The 24,073-nt window shown below is 35.8% G+C and overlaps 1 protein-coding gene across 1 annotated transcript in view; it reads left to right on the forward strand.

Annotated features, from left to right (window-relative positions):
* The window catches only part of LOC111150763 (hemicentin 1), a 471,859-nt gene that overhangs the window by 278,091 nt on the left and 169,695 nt on the right, over nt 1-24,073 (forward strand). The window contains exons 31-36 of the mRNA XM_022508355.1: nt 1,574-1,852; nt 2,355-2,636; nt 3,366-3,474; nt 4,491-4,660; nt 5,839-5,993; nt 14,823-14,946. Coding sequence (XP_022364063.1) covers nt 1,574-1,852; nt 2,355-2,636; nt 3,366-3,474; nt 4,491-4,660; nt 5,839-5,993; nt 14,823-14,946 — 1,119 coding nt within the window. The remainder of the gene's footprint in view (nt 1-1,573; nt 1,853-2,354; nt 2,637-3,365; nt 3,475-4,490; nt 4,661-5,838; nt 5,994-14,822; nt 14,947-24,073) is intronic.

Here is a 24,073-nt window from a genome sequence, read left to right on the forward strand (position 1 = left end):
CCTTAAGTTATGTGTGACCAAAAAAAAAAAAAAAAATAAGCAGGTGAGTGTTTGTCACTGTGAGCTAGTTCTAAAAATGATTATTAGAAAATATTAAGGTACTCTATTCAGCACCCAGATCTATTTTCTAAAATCCTTTTCTACTAAAAGGGACCAGGGCTTCTTAGAGAAATGATTAATCCTAAGGCTGGGGCAGGAAATAGACAAGATGAGCCTGCCACATGAATAGGTCAGAAAGTAAGAAAGTATCAAAGTAGTCAAATGACATGGATATGTCAAAGGAACAGGAACCAAAGAAATAGTTTCCACTGGTCAAAACTGAAACAATTTGAACAACAAATTAAATAAGGTAATATTAGATTATAACCCAAAGGATAAAATAAGTTTCCATGAGTTCATATGATATAAATAAATTGTTGAATAAGTGAATAAATTGGGGAGGAGAAACAATATTATAGAGAATAATTCCAAATAAATTATGTACGTATTCTCTCAAGAAGTAGAACATAACTCCCCACCCCATATGTATGGGCTGGAAAGAGTGATTACTTCCCCAAAAAAGGGGAAAAGGAGAGCACTTTACAGTGAAGAAACCTAGCAAAAGCGACTGCAACCAGATTACTAGTCGAGTTTAACATCATCATGAGAAGTCATGCTGATAATGTGTGCCTTTGATCTGATCTGATGAGAAAGTTATTTTACCTCTGTGATCGTCCTCCTGAAACAAATAACCCTAGCCCAGCCATAAGGAATACATTCTATAACATATCTTATTCTAAAATCAGGGTTTAATAAGATAATATTAAGGCACTCCCAATTCGGGCACATGCCACTGGATTTCTTTTAACCTTTCGCAATTATAGCGCAATCCTGGAATGACCACAGTCAGAAGTTGTAGCAGGGACTGAGCCGTTTGAGTTATTTTTCCAAGAGCAGAGTTCTCATGTGGTGTGAGTGGCCAGGAAAGTGGTTGCTGAATTATGGAAGATACACATGTAGCCAATTAGATGAATAAAGTTGAGTGAATGAACTCTTGGAAGCTAAAACAAACAAACAAACAAAACCCCAAGAAAGCCCAACAACAACAAAACAAAACCCAGTAAGAAGCAAAAGTTAAAGCTTCCACAGCTATTTCCAGTAGCTGGTTCTGAAGGCACTTAGACCTTTTAGTACTTTGTGGGAAGAGGGCATGCAGTGGTCCCACATCTGACATTTTTGTTCCCTTGGGCTGATGTCAAATGTATCCCATCTGCTTTAAGTGGGGTTATATTTTGTTTTGCTTTGTTTGTTAAACATAACTTTCTTAGTTACTGTCTTATGGTCTATTGGACTTAAATGAACCCCTGAAACTAAACTCTGACTTTTTGCTTTAACTGAAATCTGAAACCCAAGAGGAAGGTGATAAAGATTGAAAAGACAGGCAATTTATTATCAGTAGATAAATCATTGACTTCCTAATTGTCTTTAATTCCTAAATACTTTAAATGCATTGTTTAAACATCTGCAGCATACAAGAATTTGATGCAGATGCTAAGGCTTAGAAAACCTGTTTCTGTTCTGAAATTCTTTACAGTTCCACCTAGTATTAAAGGAGGGAATGTCACCACAGAAATTTCAGCATTGATCAACAGCATAATTAAACTGGAATGTGAAACGCGGGGACTGCCGATGCCTGCTATTTCTTGGTATAAGGATGGCCAACCAATCATTTCCAGCTCCCAAACACTTTATATTGATAAAGGACAATTTCTTCATATCCCTCGAGCACAGTTCTCTGATTCAGCAACATATACGTGTCATGCCACCAATGTTGCTGGAACTGCTGAAAAATCATTCCATGTGGATGTCTACGGTAAGGAAATAATATGTGATTTCACCATATGCCTTTCTGTCTATGCTTTTTAATATGCCAATGTCTAATTCACTCACTAATAATATCCTAGAGGGTTTCATTATTTTCAAAATGCATGGATAGGAATTGACAGAATTGTCCCATGATTTAGAAAAATCTTTTAAAAAGCTACAGTTAGCAAGAAGTGGCCCATTCATTTGCCAACCATTTGCCCATGGCACACGGAGCATCTAGACCATTTGGTTTTTATGGAGAAGGCAAAGTAGTTGTTAGGACTAAGATCCTTCTCTACTATTTCCCCTTTGTAAGCCAGACACAGTACAAAGTATCCCACAATAATTAGGATAGCTGCAGATCAGCTAACCCAAGAAATTTGTTCCTTAATAGCCTTGAAGGAGACAGACATGTAGCTAGTTTCTATGGTCAAATTACATGAAAACAAAATCCCCTTTATTTCATTAGGATTTCAAAGATGCCTGAAATATTACTTTTTTCTACCTAGTTCCTCCAATGATTGAAGGTGACTTGGCTGTGCCTCTGAATAAGCAAGTGGTTATTGCTCATTCGCTGACCCTAGAGTGTAAAGCCACGGGGAACCCACCTCCAGTCCTCACCTGGTTAAAAGATGGTGTACCTGTGAAACCCAGTGACAACATCCGTACAGAAGCTGGTGGGAAGAAACTAGAAATCAGGAGAGTCTTAGAAGCTGATCGGGGACAGTATGTATGTGTGGCTACCAGTGTGGCAGGAGAAAAGGAAATCAAATACGAAGTTGATGTCTTAGGTAAATAAGGGTGCCACCTTCTGGATTCCAGGTTCACAGCAAAACCTGACCATTTTATTAAATGCTTTTTTGGTCGTAGAACAATAAAACAGTCTTAGAGAAAGTTCAGTTATCTGTTCAACTCTGGACTGCACATTACTAAGTGGTGGATTTATTACCAGAATCCCAAGAGCTAAGTACCCACATAAATATTCCACTGATTTTGATAGGTACACTTTGTATTTTTCAGTGCACCGATATGTTCTACATCTATGACGATGTCTGATTGCAGTGAGTGAAAACATGGTCCTCTGTCATGAGCACTACGCTACGTCTAGTGCAGGAAATAGTCTCTGGGCCTTAGGAAGTCGTCTTGCAATGTTTTTAGTCTCCATTTCTCTGTAAATTGAAGGCTTTTTAAGCAGAGGTCCAGTTTTTGAGGTTCTCTTCTCTTCTTATTATGAAAATAAGCAACATAAAATATGAACCACCTTTATATTGAGATGGTAGCAGCAGTACCAATGTGCTAGATTAATTGAGAAAAATCCACAGCATGTCAAAGATACATTCATTGATCTTAGCAAGTGTGTATGATAAAATATATTTTACATTTCAAATCCCCTTCGTGTATCAGATTCCTAGGATACTTGTCAGCCTACTGAACTGCAACTTAGTATTGCTTAAAACAGTGGTGTATTTTTTCTGGTGTACATACATTTCTTTCTATGTTACATCTCTGTTGTTTTCTAGTGCCACCAGCTATAGAAGGAGGAGACGAAACATCTTACTTCATTGTGATGATTAATAACTTATTGGAGCTAGATTGTCAAGTGACAGGCTCTCCCACACCAACTATCATGTAAGGGTTTTGGTATGTCTTCTAAATACCTCCCACTTCTTTATTTGAGTGTTTTCGGTCTATCTTGAAAAAATTTCTGTGAAATTAAAAGGTGGCCATATAAAGTTACATTTTTCATGTTCCTCTTTTAAAAAGACATACTCTATATACAAAGGCAAATTTTGCTTAATAATCACATGGCCTTTCAATCTGTTCAACTAGAGGAATTCCATTTATCCTCCTGGAAATGACATTTTCAGTTCATAGAGACAGACTAATAAGCAGTATCTGTCAGATCTTCTTGAGGCACACAACAAAAAGAAATGTACTGGACATTATTAGGAAAATAGAGGAAGCCACCATGCATACGTGTTTACCAGTTCTTTTTTCTCATTCCGTCGTTCACAAAGCATTTCGTGAATACTTACCTTCATTTCCAAGGTGCAAGACATGCAAAGGAACAGTTAGTCAACTAAAAGAATAAAATATGCTACTATACAATTACAAAGTAAAATGGAAAATGATAACTCCTAAGAAATGTAAAAATATGCTCTATGATTTCAGGGTTTTATTTTGCAGATATTTTAGGAATGTATTCTCTTTGCTGGTTAATGTTATTTAAACATTTGAAGTGAATACTATAGGGATACTTCCCTCTGTTTTCTCAACATAAATAGAAGAATGAAGAAAACACAGAGCTACTGGGGTTCCAACACTATGCTAACTTCTGTGTTGGCCAGGTTTACTTTTTTCTTTCCCACATTATAGTTCATTTTACAGAGTGGGCAAACAGAGAATTAGGCAAATACGCAGTTGAGAATTTACATATCTATGTATGTGTAGAAACATTTAATATATAGATAAATCTAGTTCCTCTATGTATGTGTAGAAACATTTAATATATAGATAAATCTAGTTCCTCTAAGATATGCGCACGCACGCACACACACACACACACACACACACACACACATATCTTTTAGGAACTAAGTTATTTAAAATACATCTCCAGACTTCTTTTTGCCTTGTTTCTATAGGTGGCTAAAGGATGGCCAGATAATTGATGAAAGGGATGGATTCAAGATTCTACTAAATGGACGCAAATTGGTTATTACCCAGGCTCAAGTATCAGATACGGGCCTTTATCGCTGTGTGGCAACAAACATTGCTGGTGACCACAAGAAGGAATTTGAAGTTACTATTCATGGTATGCTGAAGAAGGGACATGAGCATTATATTTAAAATTAATTTGTGTATTCTGTCATTATTTAACTCAGATGCTAGCTCAGGAATCTAGATAATTCTTGAGTTGTGGAAAGCAATATAAAGGATGTGAATATAAAGGATGTTAAAAAATAACAGATTAATCTTAAAGCACTTTACTGAGACTTAACCAAGAGACCTATGTAAATTAATATAAACACTTCAAATGTTAGGAAGTGTATTCTAAATAGAATTCTACGTAGGTTTGAGGAATGAGACCAAATTAGATAGGATAGGCAGGCAGCGAATTCCAAGTAAAGGGCTTGTGTCAGCTCTCCAGGGTTAGCCAGAACAGGAGGGAGTGTGAATAAAGTAGTTTCCAGAAATGGGGGCTAAGATGTTATGCAGGATCCAGGGTAGATAGGGGTATTCACAGAACTAGCACAGAAGACTCAGAACCATTAGTGCGATGACAGAGACAACCCTTGGCCAGGGTATTATGTGTCTCACTTTCCTGCTGACCTTGGGAAGGGAGGGACAGCAATGAGAAACTGGGGAGCCCTTTAGAAGCTCTAGTGGAGGTTTATATGAACATCAACATTTTTCCCCTCTGTCCATGCAGACTTTTTTTTCTGCGTTTTCAATCCTGTGATGAAATATAGCTAACCCTGTTTCTCAGTCTCAATTCCAATTGCTGAGGGAGGGAATCTGGCAGGTCCAGCTTAAATCATGTTCCCATTCTGTATTCAGTCAGCCTTGCTGGGGTCAAAGAGTCATGCAGTATAAATACAGGTAGAGGAAACTCACCCTGATTGAATGAGGTAGTACTAGAGAAAGGATCATAACAGATTGGGGAAACATAACAAAAGTTATAAGCGAAACATGTGGATTGTAGTTGCCATAAACACTACTTCTTCTTTGGAGAATTAGAGATCTATACTTAAGAAATAAATCATGTAAAATTGCAGAAAACTGTAAATTAAATGCATGGGATAAAACTATTTCATTGTTTCTTAAAATAAGAATTTTCTAAATTTTAAAGTTTCGGGTTCTTATATCCAGATTTTTAAGTACTTGATCCCACTGATTATGGTTTGTGTTCTCTCCCTCCCTCACTCTGTCCTTCCGTCCCTTCCCGCTTTCCTTCCTTCCTTCCTTCCTTCCTTCCTTTCTTAAATTTAGTTCCTCCAACAATCAAATCCTCAGGCCTTTCTGAGAGAGCCATAGTGAAATACAAGCCTATCACCTTGCAGTGCATCGCCAATGGCATTCCAAATCCATCTATCACATGGTTAAAAGATGGCCAACCTATTAACACTGCCCAAGGAAACCTTAAGGTAAGTATAAATATTGTTGAGCCCCAAATGTGAAATCTACATGGATCTTCCCAGAACTATCACATTCTTCTTTCTGAATTGTAGATTTTCCTGTTGGACAGATTTTAGAGAAAATTTATCAAAATAATATGTCTTCCTTAGAGTTTTTGAGTTTATCTTAATATTTTGATTTGAAGAATGGAATTCATTAAAGACTAATAACCTTAACAATGATAATTTTAATGTATTTGTTGATATTTTTATTATTTCAATTTATGCCTATTTTAAATACTGAAAAACTGGTGTCTTGTGAGTGAATGAACGGTGTTCATCATTACTGACTCGGAGTATCTCCAATATACCATACAATAAGATTAAGATAAAATCGTATCTACATAAACCTAAGTGCAATAAGTCTTTAAAAAATCTTAACCGGTTTATAAGCTTTAAGATGGCAGAGACTCAGTCTGAATAAGTTCCCTTCTATATCCTTCAATCTGAGTATAATTCCTGGCATATAAATGTACCTCATTACATATTTCTGGATAGATAGATAGAGTGATTGATTTATTTCACACTTAGATAATCTAAATGATCCATTTAAAATTCTGAATCAATAGATTTTGCTACTAGAATCAAGGTAGTTGACTAATGTGGACTTGAATTTTGCTTGTAGTAAGTTTTCAGTAATGAAGGATGTATTGAGTTCTTTCCCCAGTAAAAATGATGGGTATCTGCTCATTTATTATTCCTATTCCAAATCCAATGGAACTAATCTTATACATTCATGCTAGTGAGAGATTCATTATGAAGCCTTAAAACATACAGCAAGGAGATAGTCATTTATCGCATCATCATATAGAAGTTTAATTGTAAGCTGTAATGAGTAACTTTAAGAGAAAATATGAAGTATAAGAACAGATAATGTGGTAAGACTTTAGGTATTAGGTAATTCATAGAGAAAGCATTTGAGCAGATCTCTGAAGAATACATAGGAGTTAAACGAGTGAATTAATGGAAGAAAACAGTATTCCAGAGATTTGTGTGGGCAAAGAGCTTAAAGTAAAGGAGCATGATACTTCTGGAGGACCTGACAGCAAGCCACTGGACTGAAGAACAGAGCAGGATGAGGTCGTATTAGAGGAGACCAGGGAGTAGAATGCATTTAAGTAATAATAATGGTTTTATTTTTGCTTTAAACCAATGGGAGATCTTTGAAGAGTTTTAAGAGAGTAGTGACATAATCAGATTTTCATTTTAGTTAGTTACTGGCCCCAATAAGATAATGAAGGCATTTAAAGTAGATATGTGGGCAGGGGTGGTCCAAAACAGTACTGTGAGGAGATCCTGTACTCACCTCCTCCCACAGACACACCAAATCTACTGCCATGTATGGAACAGTTCCCTCTGAAAAAGGTTTGAAAATTAGCTGAACTGCTCCTCCACAACAAAGGGTAAAAGGGCAACAGATGGGGAGGAGAGGCAGAGACACAATCTTGCTAAAAACCATATCATACCAACTCACTATAGGGAGGGATCTTACAAGTCTGCAGCTTCTCCCTGAGGAACATGGGGCTTGTGCCCTCTATCAGGCATTCTGACCCTTGGGACCTGTACTGGAGAGACAAGCCATAAAATGTCTGGCTTTGGGGGCACCTGGGTGGCTCAGAGGGTTAAGCCTCTGCCTTCGGCTCAGGTCATGATCTCAGGGTCTTGGGATCGAGCCCCGCATCAGGCTCTCTGCTCAGCAGGGAGCCTGCTTCCTCCTCTCTCTCTCTCTCTGCCTGCCTCTCTGCCTACCTTTGATCTCTGTCAAATAAATAAATAAAATCTTTAAAAAAAAATGTCTGGCTTTGGAAACCAATGGAGCTTACATCCAATAGATCCAAAGGACTGTCAGGATCTGAGATACTACTTTTAAATGACTCACAAGCAGACTTACTTACTCTGCTGCCTAGTCCAAAAATTTGAAAAGTGCCTAGACTAGACTATATGTGAAGGAAATTCATTTGTTAATTTGAAAGCATCTGCCAGAGGGACAGGGACTGGTAGGGACTTTCTCCAGGACAGAGGTGCTGTCTGTCAACAGTTTTGCACTCTCCCTCCACCTTGCTAGTAAAAGCTGATGTGTGCAGACACAGCAAACTCCCGCTGCCTTGCTAAAGTAGAGGTGGGGAGGGTGGTGCTCTGTCCCCCAGCATTCTTCACCTGCCTTGCTAAAGCTGCAGGCATGCCCCACCCCAAGTACTCTCCCATTGCCTCATTAAAGCTGACAGGCAAGCATGGTCCACACAAGGGACACCTCTTGAATGCCTGGACCCAGTGGTCAGAGGGGCTTGTGTTGCAGGGCCCTATGGGACTGTAACAATAATCAGAAAAGCCATTCTTGGCAAGCTGCCACACCCAAGGCATTGCACACAGTAAACTGGAACACACCTGCTGGTGAAAAAGCCCCATCCCCTTGTCCTGGAGCTTCAGCATGAGAGACAGGCTTCAGGTTTGCCACATATGTAGAGGCTACGAAGGCATTCTCAGGAAGCAAATTCAGGGAGACACCACCTTTGTGTTCTCCCTTGGCCTTCCTAGCTCACTGGTACCTCGCAGCAAGGGGCATATACACAGACCCAAAGCCCTGAGTTTTGCAACTGCCACCCAGGGAACACCTCCGGATCCCCTGGTCTGAAGGGCAGCAGGGTTTACAACTGCAGTCCTGTGGGACTGTGTATAGTTGTGTACTTTAAAAGTGCTACCTAGGGATCTGGTTTCTAGTCAGCCTGAAACCAGGTGCTGACTGAGATCCCTTTCTTTGGAACACTGATAGGTCTTGGAACACCCTTAGTAACTGGGACTAAGAATAAATCAGGCTACTTAGGCAGTCACAAAGTCTGAAAGACAACCAAGAGCTAGGGCAGTGTTGAACAATGAGGTTAATCTACACAAGGCCACTCCTTTAAGACTGGGAAGATAGCTATTTTGCATAATACTTAGAAACAAACCAAGACTCAAGCAAAATGAGGAAACAGAGGAGTATGTTTCAAATGGAAGAACAGAACAAAACCTCAGAAAATGACCTTCATGAAATGGAAATAAGTAATCTACCTGATAAATAGTTCAAAGTAATGATCATAAAGATGCTCACTAAATCAGGAAAAGAACCATGTTCATAGTGAGAACTGCAACAAAAGATAGAAAATATAAGAGGGGCGCCTGGGTGGCTCAGTGGGTTAAAGCCTCTACCTTCGGCTCAGGTCATGATCCCAGAGTCCTGGGATCAAGCCCTGCATCGGGCTCTCTGCTCGGTGGGGAGCCTGCTTCCTCCTCTCTCTCTGCCTGCCTCTCTGCCTACTTGTGATCTCTCTCTGTCAAATAAATAAATAAAAATCTTTAAAAAAAAAAGAGAAAAAGAAAAAGAAAATATAAGAAAGTACCAAGCAGAAGTCACAGAGCTGAAGATACAATAATTAAACTGAAAAATACACTAGGTAGTTCAACAGATTAGATGATTAGATGAAGCAGAAGGACAGATCAGTGACCTGGAAAACAGCAGTGGAACTCACTCAAACAGAGCAGCAGAAAGAAAAAAAGAATTTTTAAAAATGAAGATAGCTTAAGGGACCCATGGGGCAACATGAACTGGAATAACATTTACATTGTATGGATTCCAGAAGGGGAAGAAAGAGAGAAAGGGACAGAAAACACACTTCAAGAAATAATAGCTGAAAACCTCCCTAAACTGGGGAAGGAAACAGATATCCAGGTCTAGGAATCATAGAGAATTCTAAATAAGATGACCCCAAAGAGATCCACAGGAAGAGACATTATAATTAGAATGTAAAAAGTTAAAGATAAGAAGAAAATCTTAAAAGCAGCAAGAGAAAAGCCATTTGTTAAGTGCAAGGGAACCCCGCCCCCATAAGACTGTCAGCTGATTTTTCAGTAGAAATCTTGAAAGCCAGAAGTCAGTATCATGATATATTTGAAGTGCTGAAAGGGAAAAAAACCTCCAACCAAGAATACACTACCCAGCAAGGTTATTATTCAGAACTGAAAGAAAATAAAGAGAATTTTATTTTAGAGAAGCAAATTTTAGAGAAGCAAAAAGTAAAAGAATTCATCATCATTAAACTGTCCCTACAAGAAATGTTAAAGGGATTCTTTAAGCTGAAAAAGAAAAGGCATTAACTAGTAACAAGAAAATGTATGAAAGTAAAAATGTCATCAGTAAAGGTAAATATATAGTAAAGGTAGTGGGTTAATTACTTATAAAGCCAATAGGAAGGTAAAAATCCAAAGTAGTAAAATTAACTATAACCACAATAAACAGTTATGAGAGATGTAAAATAAAAGAATGTAAAATGTGACATCAAAAACAAAACATTGTGGGGGACTAAAAATGTGGAGTTTTAGAATGCGTCCAAACTGAAGTTGTTATCAAAATTAAAACGATCTTCCACTATGATTAAATGGAACTTACTCCAGGGATGTAAGTATGTTTCAACATTCGTAAATCAACCAACATAGTACACCACATTAATGAAGTGAAGGATAAAAATTACATGATCATCTCAATAGAAAAAACATTTGACAAAAATCAACATCCATTTATGGTAAAAACCCTCAACAAAGTGGGTATAGAGGAAACATAGCTCACCATAATTAAGGCCATATATAACAGGCCCACAGCTAACATCATATTCAGTGGTGAAAAACTGAAAGTTTTTACTCTAAGATCAAGAGCAATTAGGCAAGAAAAAGAAATAAAAGTCATCCAAATTGAAAAATATATATTAAAAAATCTTACAGACTTCACCAAAAAAGTGTTAGAACTAATAAATGAAGTCAGCAAAGTTGCAAGATACAAGATTGATATACAAAAATTGGCTTCATATCTATACACTAACAAGCTATCAGAAAGAGAAATCAAGAAAATAGTCCATTTAAAATTGCATAAAAAAAGAATAAAAAGAAATTTAGCCAAGGAGATGAAAGAAAGTGGAAGTCCTGTGCACTAGAAAATATAAGATACTGATGAAAGAAATTGAAGAAGACACAAATAAGTGGAAAGGTATCCCATACCAATGGATTGGAAGAATTAATCTTGCTATAATGTTCCTATCACCCAAAGCAATCTACAGATTTCGTGCAATTCCTATCAAAATTCTAATGGCATTTTTCCACAGACATAGAACAAACAATCCTAAAATTTGTATGGAACCAAGTCCTCAAGTAACCAAAGTGATCTTGAGAAAAAAAACAAATCTGGAGGCATCATGCTGTTTTCAGACTATATGACAAAGCTGTAGTAATCAAAAAGCTTGGTATTGGCATAAAAACAGATACATAGATCTATGGAACAGAATAGAGAGCCCAGAAATAAACCTAGACATATATTGGTTGGTTAATTTATGACAAATAAGTCAAGAATATACAATGGGAAAATGATGTTCTCTTCAGTAAATGATGTTGGAAATATTGGGCAGTCACAGGCAAAAGAATGAAACCAGAATGCTATCTTAAATGATACATAAAAAATCAGCTCAAAATGGATTAGAGACTTGAATGTAGAACCTGAAACTACAAAACTCCTATAAGAAAATATAGGTAATAAGCTTCCTGAAAACAGTCTTGGCATTGAATTTTTAGATCTGACTCCCAAATCAAAGACAACAAAGGCATAAATAAACAAGAGGGACTACATCAATCCAAAAAGCTTCTGCCCAGGAAAGGAAATCACCAACAAAATAAAGAGGCAACCTATTAAATGAGGGAAAAGTTGTAAATCATATATCTGATAAGAGATTAATATCAAAAGTATAAAAAGAGCTCAACTCAATATTAAAAACACAAGCAATCCGATTAAAAAATGGGCACAAGATGTAACTAGACATTTTCCAAAGTCATGTAGATATACAACAGGCATATGGAAAAATGTTTAATATCAGTAATTATCAGGGAAATGCATATTAAAGCTGCAAGGTACCACATCCACCTGTTTGAAGGCTGTTATCAAAGAGACAAGAAATAACAAGTGTTGGTGAGGATGTGGAGAAAAGGGAATCCTTGTGTGCTGTTGGTGGGAATTTACATAGTGCAGCCACTATGGAAAACTCTATGGCGAGTCCTCAAAAAATAAAAATCAGAGCCACCATTTGATTCAGCAATTCCATTTCTGGGTATTTATCCAAAGAATATGAAAACCCTACCTCAAAAAGACATACGCATTCACATGCTCATTGCAACATTATTTATAATAGGACATGCAAACAACCAAAGTGTTCATCAGTAGATGAATGGATAAAGATATCTCTCTCTCTCTCTCTCTCTCACACACACACACACACACACACACACACACGAGAATACTATTCAGTCATTAAAATAAAAGAATGAAGTCTCACCACTTGTGACAACAAGGATAGACCTTAAGGGCATTATGCTAATTGATATGTCAGACAGAGAAAGATAAATACCATGTGATTTCACTTATATATGGAATCTAAAAAATAAACGAAACAAAACTCATGGATACACATAGAACAGATTGGTGGTTGCCAAAGGAGAAGGGAGTTGAGAGATGGGCAAAATAGGCGAAGATGGTCAAAAGGTACAAACTCCCAGATATTAAGTAAATAAGTCATGGGGATATAATTACAACATAGTGACTATACTCAATAATACTGTATTGCATACTTGAAAGTTAACAGGAGAGCAAATCTTCTAAGTTCTCATCACAAGAAAAAAAATTTGTTAACTTTGAAGACTAGACTTGTGATGATCACTTTGCAGTGTGTACGAATATCAAATTAAGTTGTACATTTGAAACTAATACAATATATGCCAATTTTACCTCCAAAACTAAATTTAAAAATATAAAGAGTAGATATGTGGAAATCCGTTAGGACTTACTCATCTAGAAGAGAGAGAATATTGAAATTTGAACTCACATTCCAGCCTTGAAGATGAGGATACGTGGATATATTTGAGAATTATTGTTTCAATCATTAGAACTCAGTGATAAGCTGCATATGAAAGTTGAGGGAGCAGGAAATATCAAGGAAAACTTGGGGAATCTAACCTATACAGATGTGTATCTTATGATGCCATTCGGTGAGACAGGAGACTTTGGAGGACAACTCATTTAGAGGCAAAAAAACTGGATTTAAGTTTTAGAGTTTGAGAGGTTAATTTGACTTTGAAATAAAGTGGAGATCAGGTAGATCATGGAATATATGCTCCTGGTGCTCAAAGGAGAGTTCTGGCTGGAGATACTGACACATAGATGATATTTGAAAGCATAAACATGAATGAGTTAATCTAAGGGAAGAGTAAAGAGTAAGAAAAAATAAAAGAGAGAACCAACCTCGTCCAGAGTCTTAAAAAATTATGGCATTTAAAGGCCATGTGCAGAAGTCTAGAAGTGAATATTAATGTATGAATGTGCTGCTTAATGAGTTTAGTACACTGTGGCTGGAGAATAGGTCAAGTGGGAGTTTAGTATGGAGAGCAGATCATTTGGGGCCAGAATGTGGCAAGCCTGGAGGACTATGCTGAGTTCAGATTTCATTCTGGGTAAAGTGGGGAGCTATGAGTGAGCTTTGAAGGGGAACTGGTAGAAGGATCAAATTCACATTTTAGACAAATTATTCTGGCAATGGTATATAATATAGATTAACATTTGGGGAGGTTGGAGACACTGGAATATAAATTAAGAAACTATTATAATCCCATAGTGGTTGTGAGAATGGAAAGTAGAGGGTCTGAAAAACTTAGAGTAGTATAACTAATAAGAGTGAGCTCTGAAATCAAGATGACTTGGAGAATAGTTGTGCTCTTAAACAATGTTAGAAACATGCAATGAAAGTAGGTCTGGAGATAGAAGGCAACAGTTAAAAGCCTTGTTTTGGATGTGTTAAATTTCATGTGCTAACGCGTCCAGCAGATTAGCTGGAACAGCGAGTGTGGCAGTTAGGAGAGGAATTGAGGCCAGTACTATAAATTTCAGAGTCTGCACAAGATTCTTCGCTGAAGCCATGAATTTGGATGAAAACTATCAGAAAGCTGAGCTTTATGCTTAAGGGACAGGAAGAGGAAGCAGATTCTGTGGTCTCCTAAGAAAGTCAGAGATTGAGAACGGAGGACATTTTTGTATCTTCAACACAGCTACAGAGAGTAGAGTGGTTCAGGAGTAAGGGGTCAGTAATGCCAAATGCTGTAGATGGTGGAAGAGAAGATGAGCTTACTACATAAGCCGCTGGATATTGTGATTAGAAGCTATTGAAAACCTCTGAATAATCAGTTTCAAAGAATAACCACTGAATCACTAGTTCCAAAATGGTGAAGGCTAGTTGCAATAGGTTTAAGAGAGAAATGAGGAAAAACAATCAGGAAGAAATTTATCTGCACTTCCATTACTCATATTTTATAATTTCTATTGTTTTTCTGGTCCCTATGACCATTTAATCAAAAAAGATTGTTGTCTTCAAAGTATTTATGAAGTGTTACATAAATGTGACCATATTTTTTTTAAGTAGCTTAAATTGTCATCACATACCTCATGGTTCAGTGCTAAAGTCTTTTGTCCAGTGAAGTTTTATGACTGTACCAGCAGGCTGGCCTTAGGTTACTTTATTTTGTGTTTTCCAATGAATAAGAAAAATTTTTCAATCAAATCAGTCTTTTTTTTTTTTTGTGCAATGAAGTGATCTGGTTCTAATCTATCAAGAGATACTTAAGATCGGCATAAAAATGTAATTAAATAGCATAAATTTCAATGAATGTGTCTATCTCAGCAAATGCTTTCAAGTCCAGTATAAAGTACAAAATGCTGCCATGCTTTCTGCTCCCCGTTAGATCCAGTCTTCCGGTCGAGTTTTACAAATTGCCAAAGCCCTGACGGAAGATGCTGGCAGATACACTTGTGTGGCGACCAACGCAGCTGGGGAAACACAGCACCACCTTCAGCTACATGTGCATGGTAATGTCATTCCCATCTTAACAAAAGAACATTTCTATTTATTTTTTTTTAACATGATGGGACATTTTTAATGAATTACACTGTGAAAGAAACAAGTGTTTATTTTCATCTGTATGAAAAAAATAGTTTTTTTTAAACATTGTTGTAATTATAATTGCTCATATTAAGATAGCCTTTGGTCAAGATATCTGTTAAGATGGCCAGGTTGCCAAATAGGATTCTCTAGAGCTCATAAATAAATAAACATACTACCCTAGGTTTTTAATTATTTGAATTCTGTTGACTAAACTTTGTACAGGAAACTTTTGTTGTCAAGACAGAGATGCAGGATTGTTCCTTAGTATTTTCTGTGATTTTCTTTGCTGGCTGTTTGAGGGATTTTGATAAGTAGAAGCTATCCTTAATTCAAGATCTTCTCTCATGTACTTTAACGAGGGATTTTGTAAGTAGAAGCTATTTTTGACTCAAGATCTTCTCTCATATACTTTAACAAAAAGTCTGGGTGGCCGTGGACTATCTCATGAATATTACAGCTTCATAATAAACTTAAAAGATAATTCGACTTTGAATGTGAGACTTCAGATCTCTGGAGTCTCATTAGAAAAGGGTCAAGAATTGTAGGCTTGGACTTTCCTGATTGCAGAAGACTATCCAAGATTTCCGTGTATACCTTTTCATTTTCTCTAATCCTTGTGATTTCTTATTAAATCCTTTATTCATTCACTTCATTTATTCTTCATTCATTTATTTGTATATTCACTTTACATTTACGGAATTATTTAACCTAAAAATATGCTCTAGCATCTAGCTTGATTCCAGTTACATTATCAGTAGGCAATCAAATCTTAAAAAATCTTAATCTTAAATCTTAAAAATTTTTAAAAAATGAAAAAGTAAACCATAAGTGAATGAAAAAATTTTAATTGGACATTGAATTCTTCTCATTTACTTCTTTACATATTTTATTTTCAGATCATCAGTTCCCTAAATGTTTTTAATAAAACAATGTATTTTCCCCCTTTCCCCAAATATGAACACCTAATTTATGGATGTCATAACACAAAGCATGTTCCTTAAGAGGACTTTTACTTTTTCATTTAGTAATTGACTCAAAGGCCAATATCTGATTATAACTATCTTGAAATCAACTTAATTGAAATTGACCCTGCTTTCCCTTAAGTTGCTTTGAATTAACCTTGTTCCTCATAAGGCCTCTGTCTCTCCCAAGTGTTTTCTGGCAGCTGTCTCCAGCACATACGGAGATTTCCACTTCCATCTAAGAGTGTTCTGTGGGAGGGCTTGCTCTCCTTTCCCCATTTTCCTACCCAAAGGCTCCTTTTCTCATCATTGTACAGGATATTTATCTTTTCCCTTATCTAGTCTCCATTGTTGGATAAAAGGAAACAGTCACGTGGGATAACATGATATGCTGCCATCATCTCAGGCACCAGAGTTAGACCAATTGTGGTTTAAATTCTATGCTAACCATGATCTATGTAACCTTTAGTCAACCATTTGATTTCTCTGGCTATCTGATTTGCAGAGAGCTTTGGGGGATTTGAGGTGTTAGATGCAAAATATCTCCCAATTTTACTGTCTCCAGTGGTATAAAAAAGAAGGGTGTTTTTGTTCTCTAGACTGGATTAAAATATTAAATGAAGACTGTATATTGAAGGACAGAGTATGTATCTCTAGAGCTGGGAAGAACCAAACTTCAGTGTTCATAAAAATCATATGTATTACATGTCAAAAATACAGCTTCCTGGGCCCAGTTCCAGATCTCCTGAAACAGCTTTCTTTTTTTTTTTTTTTTAAAGATTTTATTTATTTATTTGTCAGAGAGAGAGAGGGAGAGAGAGCGAGCACAGGCAGACAGAATGGCAGGCAGAGGCAGAGGGAGAAGCAGGTTCCCTGACGAGCAAGGAGCCCGATGTGGGACTCCATCCCAGGACTCTGGGATCATGACCTGAGCCGAAGGCAGCTGCTTAACCAACTGAGCCACCCAGGCGTCCCCTGAAACAGCTTTCTGATGCAAGTGGTCTGTATGTCATTACTCAGAGAAACATTGGCCCAGACTTTAAGAACTGGCTTAGAGACTTATTAATGTAGTCAAAAATGATTGAAAACCAGAGTTCATGAAAGAAATTAAGGATTCCATCAAAAACAAAGCAACAACAGACAAAAGAACTCCCAGAGTCAATACCTAAGAAAACATAAGTCAATAAACCTACAATCTGAATATGGTAACAAAATATATGTTAGCAAGGATTGCGATTAGGGTATACACCTACACAGAAAATCATCAGAGAGAGGGGCAACAAGCCAGAAGACATCTGAGGTAATGTGAAAAGAAACAGGTTAGTCACTGTAAGGATTTATTAAGTGCTACCATATTGGATGGAGAATATAAAACATTCTTCTTGATACAAATCACAAATGAAATAGAGGTAAGATACATTACAGTACCTGAAAATGTTTTACTAATATAACCTTGACTTGTTCAGATAACAGATCACCAATCTGAAATGAGACTAAATGATGAAGTGAACTTCTAATATAATACTAATTATGATCAACCTGAAGGGAAGTTATTGGCTACTGTACAGGAATCTGGACAGAAAGCTGACATATCACCTTGTCACTCCTGATAACTAATGTCACATTGGATATAAATAGCTCCCAACTTGATTCTGTCCCCTTCAATACTTATATTAATAACTTCAGTGTGAATTGGAGAAGTTAACAAAAAGTGTAGAAATTTCTAAAGGATTAGTTGACCATAGATTTCAAAAAGATTTCAGAAGTTAAAATGATAAGTTAACCATGTGAAACACTACATAAGAACAGGTTTGGAGCAGAGTGGCTTAAAGACACCACACATTGAAATACTAGAGATATCAATGGCGTTCTGCAATTACTATAGATATAATCATTCAATTTCATAATAAAGCTAAGTAACCTTAAAAGTCAGTCATATTACAGTATAAACAATAAGAAACGAGTTAGCCCGTTATACTCTCACTCTCTGAATTCTTCTGAAGTGTTGTATCCCATCCTGGTGCTGTTTATTAAGAGGGACATTGAAATATCTATAGAGAAGCAACTATCATTTAATTTCTTTTTTAAAAAAAAATTTATTTAACCAATCTTATAGTTGCTTTCTGAGGAAAAGAAGCTCAGTGTTTATTGACGGTTTAACACATTTAGCAAATGAGCATTTACTATAATTGGCATCCAACTGTATTCAATCCTAAGAAATTCAACTTTCCAATTGTTTAGTATCTTCCTTTCTTATAAAAAAGATTGTAGATGCTTCCATTCTTTGCAAGCACTAAAAAAAGTGTTTTCAAAAGGCTAAGTAAGGGTGGATTTTCTCCTGGAAAACATAGAAGACTAAGTCATGATCATGAGGAGAGGAACATTCTTATGATCCCCTAGGTTTCTTAGGGGAAGTTCTGTCCATTATAGAAGGCAGAGACTCTCAGTAGGTGGTCCTTTTTGATCATCAAAGTTTCATAATTCTGAAAGTTCTAATTCTCTAGACCAAACTATGAAATTTTATCTAAACCTCGGATATTTGCCAAGTGAGACAGATGTTTCCACAAACAGATGATGACTTGGAGTTTAATGGCTCAAGCATTCATTACATCTGCACTTAATTATATCCTAGGAAAGAGTAACCAAGGTGAAACACCCAGAAGTGGCATGTTGTGGTTAAAAGCATGGGCTTTGAATTTGGTTCCCTATACTGCCAAGTAAAACATGAGGACAATAGGCTTAGATATTAACTCTTTAAATCTGTTTTTTCATCTGTAAAATGGGAAGGATAATGATAATATAATTGGAAGGTTGTTGGAGGATTGAATGAAAGACTACATGTGCTTACAAGCTTATAAACTTAGCCTGGTGCCTGGTTTCTAGTTATCATCTGTAAATGGTAGGCTAACACCTGTTTTGGCCAAATGGATATTTGGGTTTGGCCCTTCTCACAGCACCAGCATTCTCACAAATGTATCTGAAGTTCTGGTGCCTTTACTGTTGGCCAGGAACCATCTTGGGTCTGTATTAGTCGTCTGGTGAAAACATTAGTAGAACACCCCTTAATTTAATTTTATTATTCTGAAGTATTTGCTTGGCTAACATCTGCTAACACCCACTTAAGAAATGTTCCTCTATCGTTTCTATGTTTTGCTTAATAGCTCACTTGTGACCTAAAGGAGACTTGAGAATGTTGTGGGGAATTTTTTTCCTTTTTGTAATGGATAACTTCAGAATTCTAGTATTGTCTTAGTATAAATAAATTTATTACTCATTATGTCATAATTTTGGTGGTTGGGTGGGATTAACTCACTTTTAGATCAGTTATGTATTCAATTGAATTTAACCAGGATTTGAAAAAGTCAACACACCTGTGAGTAATTAAAGTCATAGGTAAAGTCTTGCCCATGATATGTTCAGAAGCAGATATTGTGGTTTTGGGATGGTAATGCTCATGCAGCTTTTGGAAGAAGGAGAATGGAGAAAAAAACCAACAAATTGAATATAATCCAACCTCTTGCTTGGAGTATGCAGACTTTATTGTTACCATAAGATCTTGTTACCTTACTAATGTTTCTGTCTAAAACAGTGCTCATTGAAATTCAAAATTGCAAGATGATTCTTTTAAATGCTAGAAGGAAATAATATATATACACACACACACACACACACACACACACACACACACACACAGACACACATACACACACATATATATATATGTATATGACATCATCTTTATCCATTCATCTGTTGTTGAACACTTAGATTGTTTCCATATCTTGGCTATTGTGACTAATGCTCTAGTGAACATGGCAGTAGATATGTCTCTGAGATACTATTTCATTTCCTTCAACTATATGCCCAGAAGTGGGATTGCTGGATCATATGGAAGTTCTATTTGTCATTTTTTGAAGAACCTCTACAATGGCTATAGCAATTTACATTCCCACCAACAGTGTACAAGGGTTCCTTTTTCTCTACATCCTCACCAACACTCATTGTCTCTTGTGTTTTTATAATATTCTAACACATGTGAGATGATATCTTATTGCGGGTTTGATTTGCCTTTCTCTGATGATTAGTGACGTTGAGCACGTTTTCATGAATCTGTTGGTCACTTCTTAGTCTTTTTTGGAAAAATGCCTATTCACATCCTTTGCCCATTATTTAATCTATTTATTTTTTTACTATTGAGTTTAAAAGTTTCTTATGTATTTCAGATATATGGTTTGCAAACTTTTCTTCCATTTAGTACATTTTCATTTTCATTTTGTCAATTGTTTTCTTTGCTGTACAGTTTTTAGTTTGCTGTAGTCCCACCTATTTATTTTGCTTTTGTTGTTTGTGCCTTTGGTGTCATATCCCAGAAATCAGTGCTAAAACTAATGTTAACTAGCTTTCCCCCTATGTTTTCTTCTAGGAGTTTTGTGGTTTCAGGTCTTATATTTAAGGCTTTCATCCATTTCAAGTTAATTTTTGAGTACTACACTGTCTTGATTACACTAATTGATTTTCATATGTTAAATCAACCCTGCCTTCCTAGGATTAGACCCTCTTCGTCATGGTGCTTAATTTGTTTTCTGCGTTGCTGGATTCATCTTATTAGTATTTTCTTGATTATTTTTGTGTCTGCTTCATAAGGGATATTGGACTATAGGGTGCTTACATTGACTCTGTTTTTATTGTCATGACAAAACTAGTCTCTTAGAGTGGTTTGAAAAGTGTTCCCTCTCTGCTCTATTTTGAGAGGTTTGTGAAGGATTCACATTAATTTTTCTTAAATGTTTTGTAGAATTCCCAGTAAAGCCATTTGAGCCTGGCATTTCCTTTATGGGATGTTTTTTATTACTGACCTAATTTTTATATTTTTATTCATCTATTCAGATTTTCTATTTTTTCCTGAGTCAGTTTCAGTAATTGGTGACTTTCTAAAAATCATGTTTCATCTAGATTATCTAATTTATTGGCACACACTTTTTTATAATTCCCTCATAGTCCTTTTTAATTCTGTAAGGTCCATAGTAATGACCTTAGTAATAATAGTAATGACCAGTAATGACCATAGTAATGATGAGTTTTTATTCCATGACCCTTCTTTCATTTCTTTTTTTTTTTTAAGATTTTTTTTTTTTAATTTGACAGACAGATCACAAGTAGGCAGAGAGGCAGGCAAAGAGAGACAGGAGGAGGAGGCAGGCTCCCTGCTGAGCAGAGAGCCCGATGCGGGACTCGATCCCAGGACCCTGAGATCATGACCTGAGCCGAAGGCAGAGGCTTTAACCACTGAGCCACCCAGGCGCCCCCTTCTTTCATTTCTAATTGTAGTAATTTAGTCTTCTCTCTTTTGTCTTGGTCGGTTTATCTAAAATTTTGTCCATTTTGTTGATCTTTTCAAAATATCAGGTTTTGGTCTTATTGATTTGCTCTTTCATTTTTCTATTGTCTGTTTAATTTATTTATGCTCTAATGTTTATTATTTCCTTCCTTCTAATTGTCTTGAATTTACTTAACTCATCTTTTTTCTGGCTTCTTGAGGTAGAATGTTAGATTATTGATTTGAGATTTGTTTTTGATATAGTTGTTTATAGCTTCACATTTTATTCTAATCATTGTTTTATGTGTATCCCATAAGTTTTGGTATGTTGTCTTTTTATTTAAATTCATCGTAGAGTATTATCTAATATTTTATATTATTTCTTTGACCACTTAGTTACTTAAGGGTGTGTTACTTAATTTCCACATATTTGTGAATTCCCCAAATCTTCTCTTGTTATTGAGTCATAATTTTATTCCACTGTGGTTAGAGAACATACTCTGTGTGGTTTTAATCCTTTTAAATGTATTGGGACTTTTTTTATGCCTAACTTACAGTCTATACTTGAGAATGTTACATGTGCATTTGAGAAGAATGTGTATTCTGCTGTTGTTGGAGAGAGTGTTCTATGTGTACATGTGGTTTATACTGTTGTTCAAATCTTCTGTTTTCTCACTGATTTTTTATTTAGTTGTTCTACCCATTGAAACTGGAATATTGGTGTCTTCAACTATTATTGTTGAATTATCTGTTTCTCCTTTTGATTGTGTCAGTTTTTATTCCATGTATCTTGAGACTCTGTTATTATGTAAATGCATGATTATAGTTGTTAAACCTTTTATGTGTTCACAGTATCATTTAAAATTGTCCTACTTTTTTGCTAGTAATTTTTGTTTTAAAGTCTATTTTGTTCCGTATCGGTGTAGCCTCTGTGATTTTTGTTTGGTTATTATTTGTATGGTATATCTTCTTATAATCTTTCACTTTCAACCTACTTGTGTCTTTGATTCTGAAGTGTGTCTTTTATAGACAACATTTAATTGGGTCATGTTTTTATTTTTTATTTTTTAAATCTCTTCTGCTAGTCTGTGCATTTGAGAAGTGTTTAATCCATTTATACTTAATGTAATTACGGACATGATAGTTTTATGGTATACCATACTATTTTTTATATGTATTATGTCATTGAGTTTTTGTTTCTCCATTACTGCTTTTTTATATTAAATAACTATTCTCTTGTGTATCATTTTGTTTATCTTGTTTCTTTTACTATATTTTTTTTAGTTTATTTTTTGTGGTTGCCTTGAGGATAACAATTAGCATCTTAATAATATACTATGGATTAATAATTTAATTTCAATAGTATAAAGAGCTTTGTTCTTTTACAGTCTCTTCCATTTTCCCTCATTTGTCTTATTATTACCACACAAATTACACCTTTATTCATCATGATTCCATCAGTATGGACTTGCAATTACTGATTTATGCTGTTGTCTTTTAAATCAGAGGGGAGACAAAAGTTATGCTTGAAATATAGTTTTACTATCTTTACTATTAGTTACTTCTACTAGTGCTCTTTATTTCTTCATGTGTATTAGAGTTACTATTTCTTTGCAACCTGAAGGACCTTTAGTATTTCTTGTAAGGCTGGGGACTAGCAGTGAATTTTCTGGGTTTTTTTTTTTTCTCCATGAATGTTTTAATTTCTCCTTCAAAAGGATAGTTTTGGTAGAGATAGAATTCTTTGCTGATAGTCTTTTTCTTTTTAGCAATCTTAATAAGTCTCCCAATGCCTTGTGGCATCAATGTTTTTTTGATGAATAATCAGCTGTTAGACTTATTGAGGATTCCTGTACATGATAAGTCACTTTTCTACCTTGCTGCTTTTAAGATTTTCTCTTTATCATAATATTTATAGGTGTGGGTTTCTTTGAGTTTACCCAATTTAGAGTTTGTTAAACTTCTTAAATGTGTGCATTAATGTTTTCATTAATATTTGGGAAGTTTTCAACCATATATCTTCAAGTATTCTCTCTACACTTTTCTTTCTCTCCTCTCCTTTGGAACTTTCATTATGCATAATGCTTGATGGTGTCCCACAAGTCTCAGAGTCTCTGTTCTGTTAATTTTTCTTTGTTCTTTTTTCTTTCTGCTCCTAAACTTGGATCATTTCAATTAACCTTTCAATTACTGATTCTTTCTTCTTCCAACTCAAATATTTCACTTTTAAATTTTAGACTTTCTATTTGTTTCCTCTCTACAATTTCCAGTTCTTGATCAATTCTCTCTATTTAGTGAAACATCATTCTCCTACTTTCCTTTAGATCTTTAGACATCGTTTCTTTTAACTCTTGGAATGTAATAAAATAGCTGATGAATTTTTAAATTTATTTTTATTTATTTATTTATTTATTAGAGGCCGAGGGGAAGAGACAAAGAATATCTCAAGCAGGCTCCATACCCAGCACAGAGCCTGACATGGGGCTCAATCTCATGACCCTGAGATCATGACCTGAGCTGAAATCAAGAGTTGGACACTTAACTGACTGAGACACCTAGGCATCCCTTAAAATAGCTGATTTAAAGTTGTTGTTTAATAAGTTCAATATCTGGGCTTCCTTGTGCACATTTTCTCTTGACTGCTTCTTTTCCTGTGCATGGACCATGCTTTCTCATTTCTTTGCATGTCTCCTAACCTTTGTTAAAAAGTAAACATTTTAAATAATATAATATCGCTTGCAACGATGCTCAACATCAAGAATCATCAGAGGA

This window comes from Enhydra lutris, unplaced genomic scaffold (genome assembly GCF_002288905.1).
Source record: "Enhydra lutris kenyoni isolate GAN:26980312 unplaced genomic scaffold, ASM228890v2 scaffoldscaffold24, whole genome shotgun sequence".
In the NCBI taxonomy this organism is placed as follows: Eukaryota; Metazoa; Chordata; class Mammalia; order Carnivora; family Mustelidae; genus Enhydra; species Enhydra lutris.